We start from the raw sequence: 12,184 nt of genomic DNA on the forward strand, positions 1-12,184 counted from the left end.
GGTGACCGGTGGAGAGTGGAGACTAAAAAAAGTCAGCGGCATTCAGTGTCTGGATCAGTCACGTTTGTGCGTGGCGTGTGTGTAATTGAATATTTTGTGTGCACAGTGTGTTGTATTTAATCATGTGATGCAATAACGGTGGAAATGTAAAAATTACTGTTATAACTTAGATACTATCATATCTAGAAGGAAACGTGTTCAATTTTCCATTTTAATATCGAAGGTTGACTTTTTGAAGGACGACTTATCCTTCCGAATATTGCTGACACGTTAAATTGGCGCGCAAATCTTTCCTGTCACATTATCGAAGGAACGTTTAGAAGAGGTTAGTCTGATTATGAATCATATAGTTAATAAAATTTATCGATATAAGTCAATGATGGACTGAATTTTATTTAAATCACAGACCATTAATGAAAACAACTTGCAATGTAATATTTATTTCATTAGCGTTATTTGGATAAGCCTTTATTTAATGTGCAATACAATTTCAATTTACATTTCAAATTGTAATTTTCATTGAACAAATAACGAATCAACAGTTGATCATCTATTCGTTATTCGAAATTGTTATCTAGAGACGAATTTTACCCATCTGTGATTGTTTCATTTTATTCATTCGATCGTTTCAATTAAAATAAACGTTATTGATGCAATTTTTAATTTAAAAAACTTCTATTATAATATAATACAATACTCTGTGATACGTGTATAAAATATATTGCTTAATGCTGTCTGTATTCTTTTATGGATCCATTCACTATGCACAAAGCAGTAATTCAGTACTTTTATCACTGATTAATCCAATCTTGTATGTTTCTCATTATATCGTCGTAAGAGTATTATCAATGGATAAGTGAATTTTTTTTATACACGTGTGTCCGAACACGATCTCCATTGGCACTTTCTTTAACTGTATATGCTTAGTGTTTGTATATCCAGAATATAAAAAGCAATTTGAATGGCGTATAATTAAAAGTAGTCCTGATGAGATTGCGTTTGTGGTTATCTTCGTCAAGGAAGCCTTGTTATTGATCAGTAATACTTTCGTAGAGATGTACTGATAGTATTTAAATTTTAATTTTCATTAATGGATCTGGCATTCTGTTCACCGCGTATTACGCAGAATACAGATGGGTGTAGCGCAATAATGCAACATGACTTGGGTAGATACGTCACGAATATTTTACGAATCGAATTACAAATCATCGTGACCCCTATCAATGTTTAAATTGCTATTGTGAAGTAACAATTTTCTTAATTTTTACGATAATTAGATAAAAATGTTACAAACGAATTAGTAAAATTTTCGTGATGAAAATAAAACATCGATTTAATTTCGACGTCGTGGGAAGGAAAGTAAGATAATTTTCAAATTATATTCAACTGCTTGTACATTCGGGAATAATGATTTGTGCAGTGAGAGAGGAAAGTCACTAGGTCCATTATCAATTAAGAGCTGTTGTGTGGTTGTTACTGGAACTAGTGACTTTCCCCTCTCATGGTACATACGATGACATAAATTCATCATTTAAGAGCATGTTCTTAGATCTGATACCGACTAAACAATTGTATGCACGTCCTTTTAAAACCTATTTAGTAATTTCAAGACTATGTTCCAACAGACTTAGAGTCAATATACATCGATGATATAACTGTGGTGTAAATCGAACCTCGTAAACGTATTTAAGATGGTTGCCCAAGGAAAACGAACCTTGGTTGGTGTCAAAGCTGGTGATTTTCCACTCATATGGCACGAATCTATGTCACCGGGTGAACGCCCGTCTACATTAATTCGTTTCCGCTTCAACGAAAGTAACTAGCGTCCGACAATTCCAAATGTTCTGTGAACGAGAAGGGGAAGTAATAAACCTGGCGGTAACCAACGTTATTGACCTTCCCTTGAAGCGGAAACAAATTAATACGGCTGAGTGTGTAGCGCCGAGTTGTTTATTATGTCTATAAATGTCTCCCACGACTCTTAACACGCTGACTACCATATTACTTTGATACGCGGTGCTGAGCATTATAATTATTATTTCATCAACTATATTTATTATACTTGATGTTTCAAAAAATAAATTTGTTTCAAGAAAACAAAAAAAATTTAGTAGTTTACTGTGTCAATATTTATGTTCAGCATTATACAAAGATGGCGCGTAAAGTCCACAGGGGTGATTACGTCACCTAAATACAGGAGGTGTTTATATTTTATTATTCCTCGTACTCCAGGCGTCAAAAGAAATTGATGTTTTTTCTATGCATTTTCTTGAAGCGTTAGGCGTTACAAATATGTTTTTAAATTGTTGGGTTACAGTTGTAAAAATGAAATTAGCAAAATTAAAAAATCGAGTATTAGGCAAGAACTTGATAAGTATCGAATAGTATAGAATCAGAAATTATTCATAATTTAGTAGAGAATATCCCAATATTTTTGTTAAATATACTGTACATTTCTATCGAAGAAAGGAATAAAGTATTGTATTTTATGTAAAACGCTTTATTCTAAACCTTAGAGCTTTGTACATTATTATTTAGCCTAGATTATAGTAGTATTAATAATTCGAATAGAAACATTGTAGTTGGTACTTTTGCTCGTCTCTGTATGATCCAAATCTAAATGAAAAAAATATAAAGTATTAAACAAATAACACTTAAGAAGCTTTTATGTATATCTCAGAAACTAAGGCCAAGCGATGATTATACATATGTGTCTAGAAAACATTTATGCATAATGTTGACCTCGACCACGTATTGTAAGATCACTGATATCGGAAACTTTAAATTCAGAATTCATGTTCGATCGAATATTAACTGACGATAAATTGTTATATACATACATTTTCCTATTGTTCATGTTTTCATGTTAAGATATCTTATTTATAATATTTTTAGACTAATTTTTAAACATATATTCTTGAGTAATAATATCTTTATATAATTCATGTCTGATAACTATACCTACTATATTAAATTTTGAAGGAATATTTCGAAATATTGGATAATGTATATCAACTAAATTTTTCTTGGAATATAGTCATTATAGAGTGATAAATGGATTTACAGCGTTAATATGAAGATCGATTTAGAGAAAAAAACGTTAAAAATATAGATATACACTGAACTGACTTTGGACGATAAGGATTAAGCTTAGTACATATTCGGACTTATTACAGTAGAACTCCACTTATTTCATTTAGTGAACTTCTGTTGGATTTTTATTATCTAAACTACTACCGAGCGTCGCTCCAATTATATAAACATTTATCACGAACAACAGTGTTAACAAACACATTAAGTTTCATTGTCAGTTACCAAATGTTTCGAAGAAGCTGACGTACAATTATAATAGTAATCACCTTTTATACCTTCGCTGAGAACGACCTTTCGTGTAATTGTACTCAATGAATCAGAATGTGTACTAGCCTTAAGAAAGATACGCTCAGATATTACCATATTCAAGATTCGACCGCTATCGCAGACGTATATGTATAATCGGTAATAAAAGTATTCAGACGCTTGACTTTGACGCACTATATCTTAATTAATTATTACATATTAAAAATCAAATGAGATCGTATCTAATTGTCGCATTTGAAAATCATTCGGAACATTACGAAGTTTACAATTTGTCGTCCATTTCTAATTAACGTTTATATATTTAATATTTTATGGCATCCTTGCTTCTTCGTTTGGCCCTATTTTTCTATACCAAATTTCTTTCTCGTTTTTCTTTATCAAAAATTTCAAGGCGACGGTTGGAAAGAAAATGAGTCAACGCATTGTGCAAAAGGAATCATGGCCGCCCCGTCATTGAACTACAATTTAGTACGGCGAATTCTTTTCGCTAGTCGATCCATGACCTCGACGTACAATTTTCTGCTCACGATCTATTTTCCAGGGACAAATTCGTGATGAATAATGGAATAAATAAGATGATTTTTGCAGTCTCGTTTTTTCCGTTTTTATAGGCTTGCATTTATCGATGGACACCTTATACAGGGTGTTCGGCCATCCCTGGGAAAAATTTTAATGAGAGATTCTAGAGGCTAAAATAAGACGAAAACCAAGAATACTAATTCGTTGATTGAGGCTTCGTTAAAAAGCTATAGAAACATTTCCGGCCACACAGTATATTTTCGGTAAAGAATTTTTTTCTCGAAAGTACGTAGGATTTCGGGGGTACGTCTATTTACCAAAAATGATTGTAATTGACCCTCCCAACAGAAAATAATTTTTTCAGAACGATTTGAAATTTTTTTTTCTCGCCGAAAAATTTAGGCACCTACCCCCTGTCGATTTCTCTTAAAAATTCGTTTTTCATTTTTAGTAATTTTGTTTGATGCCCTATAGAAAAGTTGTCCAATACTTTTTTGTAGGTACCTATGACCTCTACTTCAGAAAAAAGTTTCATTGAAATATATTTACTATTGTACGAGATATGGTCGTTTGAAAATTGAACCATTTTTATGGAGTTTTTCTCATTTTACGAGGTCAAAGAACAACTTTTTCATTATTTTTAGAATTTCTACATATTCTACACCAAAATACGCGTTGTTTGCCTTTTTAAACATTAAAATCGTCCAATCCGTTCAGAAGTTATGCCATTTTAAAAATACGCATGAAATTTCAGAGAAGCATTTCTGGCCTCACATTAGATTTTCGGTAAACAATTTTTTCCTCGAAAATGCGTAGGATTACGGGGGTATGTGTAATGACCAAAAATGATTGTAATTGACCCTTGTAACTAAATATAATTTTTTTAGAACGATTTGAAATTTTTTAATTTCGCCGAAAAATATCACATCTACTCGAATTTTTTTCTTGAAAATGCGTAGGATTTCGGGTGTATGTCTATTCACCAAAAATGATTGTAATTGACCACCGCAACCGAAAATAATTTTTCCAAAATGATTTGAAATTTTTTAATTTAATTTTTTAATAACTTTTTAACGAAGCCTCAATCAAGAAATTGATATTCTTGATTTTCATCTTATGTTGGCCTCTAGGAGCTCCCATTAAAATTTTTCCCAGGTGTGGTCGAACAACCTGTATAAAAGATAACGTAAATTGTATTCTCCATTGGGAATTTAGCAATCATAATCTTCTCTACAGTTTCACCGTACCACGTGTGTTTTTTTTATTATAATCTTGAATTTTATTCAATGAAGCTTATTTGTGAAATGGGGGATAAAGAATTTTACCATAAGTAAACATTTATTCAGCTTCTCATCCTGATGTATTGAATTTAAATTGGGACCATTTCGTTGCATAGATATTCTCGACCTTTTTAAGACGATAATACGTCGTTTAATTGTATCAGAACTCAATCAAATGCGACGAAATTTTAAGAGGTGTCGCATCAGTTAACCTCGCCTAACATCGGGTCACTTTAACTCGACTTTTGCCTGTTTGTCGTTGTTACTGAAGTCGACGCTACGTTTGGAACAATGCCTTCCACAGATAGTATTAAATGTAATATCGAAAGAGAAGTAACAAATAAATTTTTGTTTAAAATAATCAACGGAAAGATGCTTTCAATTTTGGCCAAGAAATATTATTTTTCAGTCCACTATGCATCCTCTGTTTCATAATTTTGGTTGACTCCTGGTGATCTAATGCGTGGCCTTCCACTTTTTGGACGGCTTAGGAGGTTATATCACACATGATAATTAATAATTATGTCACTCACTGTTGACTTTTGACTAGATAAAGTTAAAGCAATCTTTCGAAAAGACTTTCTATTTTCATGGAACTTTATAACTTTCTTGCGCAATTTGATTAATATATGGCGAGACATTGCGAATCTTTTAGGGACTCTATAGCAAATATAGTAAACTTGGAACACAACGTTTGTAAACGTTAGCATTTGGCGTTATATAATTACTAAATTAGTTGGTTGATGACTTTTCTACACACTGTTATACAATGTTCGTCAATATAAGCGTTATTATCGACACGTGAAATTTATTACTTCGTTATTTTCCTTCGTTGTACATATTGTACTTCAGCTCGAGATTTAAGAAAAGAAGTTAATTTTAATTTTTCACACTAGAAACAATAAAAACTTTACGTATCTGACATTTCATAGTATTGAAAACAAATTGGAAACTCAGCTGATTTTGTGATAGTTTGAACAAAGTTAATTCATTACGTAATTACTGCATATTTTAAGAACAATATTCCTTCGATTGATCAACAGAAGTACCAATTATGTGCTGATGTAATTTCGTAATAATCAGCCTTATGCAACACAAACTATTTACTCTTGCTCCGCCAGTTCGTTATTAGAGATAATAAGATAAGATAAATGATCGTTCTTCCTTCTGTACGGAACGTTCCTTTTTCAATAGAAATATGAATATTCGAATTGAAATTAAGATAGAATACTTTAATATTTATCTGTTGAAATGTTTACTGTGATCATACATGATAACAGACTTAGTAAGAATTATTCTTATTCTTATTTTTTAAGAAACAATCAGAAAATATTTTAATGTCACAAAATTATCTGAGATCAGTTCGAAATAGATTCTGAATCAGTAGTCTTAATCAATCTTATTTGATCTAACAAGTAGATAATTCGTAATTACATCTGATAAAGTTTCTTCCTATGTTTATGCAATCGTGAAAAATTGAAATAATGCATTGTACACAGAAAATGAAGTGAGTAAATCTTTTTACCGTAATTTAATTGCTCGTTGAAATAAATTTCGTAAGGTATTTTTAAATATTTTAATTTAATTAACCAGTGCAATTCGTATCGATTATATCGTAGTATAGATTAAATAAAAATGGAAATGCTCGTTGCAAAGTACAAAGAATGAATGAATGCAGTTGTGCAAAATATCGCAAGCGTGTTTATCGTTCGGTAAATCCGAGAATACGACGTTGATATTATCGATTCATCGATACGACAATACTGTGCATAAGTTGCACAGTACCGGTTATCGATTATTATCGTATTCGTGCATATTATGTATAACGCGTTCAAAGGATTTGTACGTCGTTACAAATTTTTTTTTTTATAGACAATCGTACGTTTCTTATACCATAATGTTGCGTCAGCTCGAGTAACGTCAACACACCGTGGCAGATTAAATATAGAATTTGAATGTAGCGGCAAACACGTGTCTTTTTCAGCGTTCTTCGCGGCGGTATACGATTTCGAAGACGAGGACGTCAGTGACAAGACCGAAACTAAAATGAGACCGTAACGATTGGAATATCAACCACTTACAAAACCATGACGTAACACAAGTGGACCAATAGCTTATAGAGTTGATTAAATACCGAACTGAATTTACTAACCTTCCAGCAGTGACTGTCGTTGGTTAACGATTATTATCGACATCGATTTCAAATATAGGGTTTGTTAGCTGTTCGAAAATTACTAAGGACTGAAGACCACTTTCACGCTGACACTTATAGCACTAATTGTGCCTCCACAATACCAAGATGTCTTCATTCCGGAAATTTAATGGTAAGTGCTTTCAAATTTACACATATTTTTTTGTTTCGTTTCTTACATTACAAAATTAAAACTAAAATTAGGTCACTCTAGATCCGAGTTTACGAGAGACTAAGCCTATCAGAGTTGATAAAAATCTTTATGCGAATAAAAATTTCGTATAACGACTGAAAAATATTTTTTTGTGTTACTTATGTTTGCTCGAAATTTAAATAAGTTTCAAGGATACGTTTATTCAAAGCTGAGATCTGGCTGCGGGAAAATAGTTTTCCCAGTTACTTTTACATATAAAAACACTAATGGAAAGGCGATTAGATTAATGTATTGTATTATAAACGCATTTGCAATTGTAAAATTTGTGTTAGATAATATACAGGGTGTTCCGCCACTCCTGAGAAATACTTTAATGAGATTCTAGAGGCCAAAACAAGACGAAAATCAAGGATACTAATTTGTTTATTGAGGTTTCGTTAAAACGTTATAGAAACATTTCTGGCCACACAGTATATTTTCGGTAAAGAATTTTTTTCTCGAAAGTACGTAGGATTTCGGGGGTATGTTTTTTTTATCAAAAATGCTTGTAATTGACCCTTGCAACTGAAAATATTTTTTCCAGAACGATTTGAAATTTTTTTTTTCTTCGAAAAATTTAGGCACCTTCCTGAATTTTTTTCTCGAAAATGGATAGGATTTCGGGGATATGTCTATTCATCAAAAATTATTATAATTGACCCCTGCAAATAAAAATAATTTTTTTAGAATGATTTGAAATTTTTTTAATTTTGTTGAAAAATTTCGCATCTATTTGAATTTTTTTCTCGAAAGTGGGTAGGATTTCGGGGGTATGTCTATTCATAAAAAATGATTGTAATTGACCCCTCCAACTAGAAATAATTTTTTAGAACGATTTGAAATTTTTTTTTTCGTCGAAAAATTTAGGCACCTACCCTCTGTCGATTTTTCTTAAAACTTCGTTTTTCATTTTCAGTAATTTTGTTTGATGCCCCATAGAAAAGTTGTATAATACTTTTTTGTAGGTACCTATGACCTCTACTTCAGAAAAAAGTTTCATTAAAATATGTTCAGTATTGTAGGAGTTATGGCTATTTGAAGATTGGATCAGTTTTAGAGGGTTTTTTTCACTTTACGGTGTCAAGGATCAACTTTTTCAATATTGTTAGAATTTCTACATATTCTCCACTACAATACGCGTTGTTTGCTTTTTTAAACATTAAAATCGTCCAATCCGTTCAGAAGTTATGACATTTTAAAGATTCGCATGAAAATTCGGGCAGACATTTCTGGCTAGAAATTATATTTTCGGTAAACAATTTTTTCCTCAAAAATGCGTAGGATTACGGGGGTATGTGTAATGACCAAAAATGATTGTAATTGACCCCATCAAACAAAAATAATTTTTTTAGAACGATTTGAAATTTTTTAATTTCGCCGAAAAATTTCAGCATGATTTGAAATTTTTTAATAACTTTTTAACGAAGTCTCAATCAACAAATTGATATTCCTGATTTTCGTCATATTTTATAGAATCTCCCATTAAAATTTTTCCCGGAGATGGCCGAACACCTTGTATAATGAGTACATTTTCACTGGAAATATTTCTAAAAAAAAGAATGTGGCGATAAAAAATGAAACAGAAGTGTGTGTACTCTCTAGAAGTTACGAAATATGTACGCATAAAATTTAAAATGAAATATATTCGATGGGACTGTGAAGAGCTGATAAATGATCGATCAAATTCGTTGTTTATCTTTGTATCAAATTTTGGTATTCAACGATGTAACATGACAACAACACTGATACAGAACGGTGATACGATATGATAATAAGCAACAAGAGGTTTGCATAGCTTAACAAGCACTTAAAACGTTAAACACTTAATCCAAGACTGATGAAGCAACATTTCATAATATAAAGTCACATGTCGATGGCACTTTATTTATAATACTTTCGCGATGAGACAATAAATACAATAATATTCATAATATTTTTATTTATTATATAATTTAATACATGTTTCACTTTCGCCTCTGCATTATTCGTTTCAATCAACATTTTCTCCAGTTTATCGGTTTGTTTTTTAAAAAGTTAGGCAAATTTTATTCACGAATAATGAATACAAATTTTTAATTTATTCCTAAACTAGCTTTCGCTTTTGGATTCGTCCACCTCGGTATAGATTTAAAAAATCCACTTGCGAATTAATTTACAAATGAAACGTACACAGAAGTTAGTTTATAAATTAATTACAAATTTTTATTCGTTGTTTGCAAACAAAATTCGTCCAACTTTCACTTACGATCCATAAATGGGATAATCAATTGTTAATAAACGTTGCACAAACGCACATAGTTCGGATTCAGTAAGAGAACTTTCGTCCCAACGCTTTGCTTTAACGCTTCTGATTTCTTGATATGATAAAAATATTTTAAGATCCTTATCACGACTTGTAGTAGTTAAGATGATATATCGCTCGTTAGTAGAAGTGCACTTCACAAATAATGATAACGCTTTATCGTTACTAGATATAGCTCTTGTATCCTTGTTATGGGCGTTCCATATTTTCATCGTTCGCGTTGAAAAAGTACAGAATGTCCCGTATTATTTATAATAATAAGACAGAACTCGTTATAATTTGGAAATGAGGTCAAATAAAATGTTTATATGAACTTCTGTTATTATTTTATTATGTAGAATCCATCTACGTGGTAGCATGGGTCCCAAATGCTACGGGACACCCAGTATACAGGGTGTTCGGCCACCCCTGGAAAAAATTTTAATGGGGGATTCTAGAGGCTAAAATAAGACGAAAATCAAGAATACCAATTTGTTGATGAAAGCTTCGTTAAACAGTTATTAACGTTTAAAGTTCCGACCGTACTGAATTTTTTTCTCGAAACTGAGTAGGATTTCGAGGGTATGTCTGTTGACCAAAAATAATTGTAATTGACCCCCGTAACCGAAAATAATTTTTTTAGAACGATTTGAAAAATTTGTTTTTCGTCGAAAAATTTAGGCACCTACCCCTGGTCGATTTTTCTTAAAAATTCGTTTTTGATTTTTAGTAATTTCATTTGACGTCCTACAGAAAAGTTGTGTAATACTTTTTTGTAGGTACCCTTGAGCTCTACTTCAGAAAAAAGTTTCATTGAAATATATTCATAATTGTAGAAGTTATGGCAGTTTGAAAATTGAACCATTTTTATGGGGTTTTTCTCATTTTCCGGAGTCAAGGACCAACTTTTCGAATATTTTTTCAATTTGTACATATTCTCCATCAAAATACGCGTAGTTTGCTTTTTTAAACATTAAAATCGTCCAATCCGTTCAGGAGTTATGACGTTTTAAAGATTCGCATGAAAATTCGGGCCGACATTTCTGGCCAGAAATTATATTTTCGGTAAGGAATTTTTTTCTCGAAACTGAGTAGGATTTCGGGGGTATGTCTATTGACCAAAAATGCTTGCGATTGACCCCTGCAACTAAAAATAATTTTTCCAAGACGATTCGAAAGTCTTTTTTTTCACCCAAAACTTTCAGCACTTACTCGAATTTTTTTCTCAGAAGTGGGTAGGATTTCGGAAGTATGTGTATTCACCAAAAATGATTGTAATTGACCCCCGAAACCGAAAAGAATTTTTCCAGAACGATTTGAAATTTTTGAATTTAATTGTTAATAACTTTTTAACGAAGCCTCCATCAACAAATTGGTATTCTTGATTTTCGTCTTATTTTGACCTCTAGAATCTCCCATTAAAATTTTTCCCAGGGGTGCCCGAACACCCTGTATACTTTCTTTCTTTAAAAAATTTAATTGCTGTTACGCTTACTTGCCCCCGTAGCAAAATTTCCATAATTTCATGTAACATTTCTCTATAATATGTGGTGTATAAAAAGTAGATACGCCCCAATCATAAACCTAATACTAGGTTGATAATAAAGACAATTGAATAATGGTAAAGCATGAGGTATTTCACTGTTTTCATCACTGTGTATTAGAGTATATAAGCAGTGAAGTTTAGTTGTTAAGATGATGTATGACAACTGAATATAGAAACATATACATGTGTACATTTCAGAGAGAATACCTAGGAGAGGAATTTTAGGAGCAATGATGTTTTTAGCTTGTATGTTTTCATACATGATACGTACAAATTTATCCATTACTATTGTCGCTATGGTAAATACAACTAGTAAACATGGAGGGACTGCTGGTCCAGCATGTAATGCTGTACCGATAAATAGTACCATTAACAGAACTACAGTGATTAACGACGTGAGCTTTTTTTTCGATCACTTTCTATTTTTAAAATGAAAAATGCATACATTAATGAACGATAAATATTGATAATTTGTTTTTCGTAAGACATTTGAATTTAGTAGCTTGAATAAAGCTAGAAACCACTTAGTCGATCCAAAGAAGAAGTGGTTCATTATATTATAATTTTATTTATTCTTTAGATTAATATTTTATAAGATTGTTTCTGTGTATACCTTTTAGTACGGCGAAAGGTACGAATGGAACCAACACATACAAGGTCTGTTACTTTCTGCCTATTTTTGGGGGGTTCTTCCATCAAGTGTACCCGCTGGTATTTTAGCTGAAAAATATGGGGGTTCTAAAGTAGTAGCGTAAGTGCAATGTTATTATAGTTGACAATGATATAATTACGATACACATTTTTTTTTCTTTTT

At 31.8% G+C, this 12,184-nt stretch overlaps 1 protein-coding gene across 8 annotated transcripts in view; it reads left to right on the plus strand.

Annotated features, from left to right (window-relative positions):
* LOC143345221 (sialin) overlaps positions 1-12,184 on the plus strand; it is a 51,897-nt gene continuing 39,713 nt past the window's right edge. For 2 of the 8 annotated variants that reach the window (XM_076772116.1, XM_076772117.1), the window contains exons 1-4: positions 19-325; positions 7,144-7,483; positions 11,569-11,765; positions 11,991-12,121. In XM_076772116.1, the coding sequence (XP_076628231.1) occupies positions 7,459-7,483; positions 11,569-11,765; positions 11,991-12,121 (353 nt within the window). In that variant the 5' untranslated portion in view covers positions 19-325; positions 7,144-7,458. Of the gene's footprint in view, positions 326-7,143; positions 7,484-11,568; positions 11,766-11,990; positions 12,122-12,184 lie in introns of all 8 variants that reach the window. The other 6 variants (XM_076772118.1, XM_076772119.1, XM_076772120.1 and 3 more) reach the window with 6 other exon arrangements.

This window comes from Colletes latitarsis, chromosome 9 (genome assembly GCF_051014445.1).
Source record: "Colletes latitarsis isolate SP2378_abdomen chromosome 9, iyColLati1, whole genome shotgun sequence".
Taxonomy (NCBI): domain Eukaryota; kingdom Metazoa; phylum Arthropoda; class Insecta; order Hymenoptera; family Colletidae; genus Colletes; species Colletes latitarsis.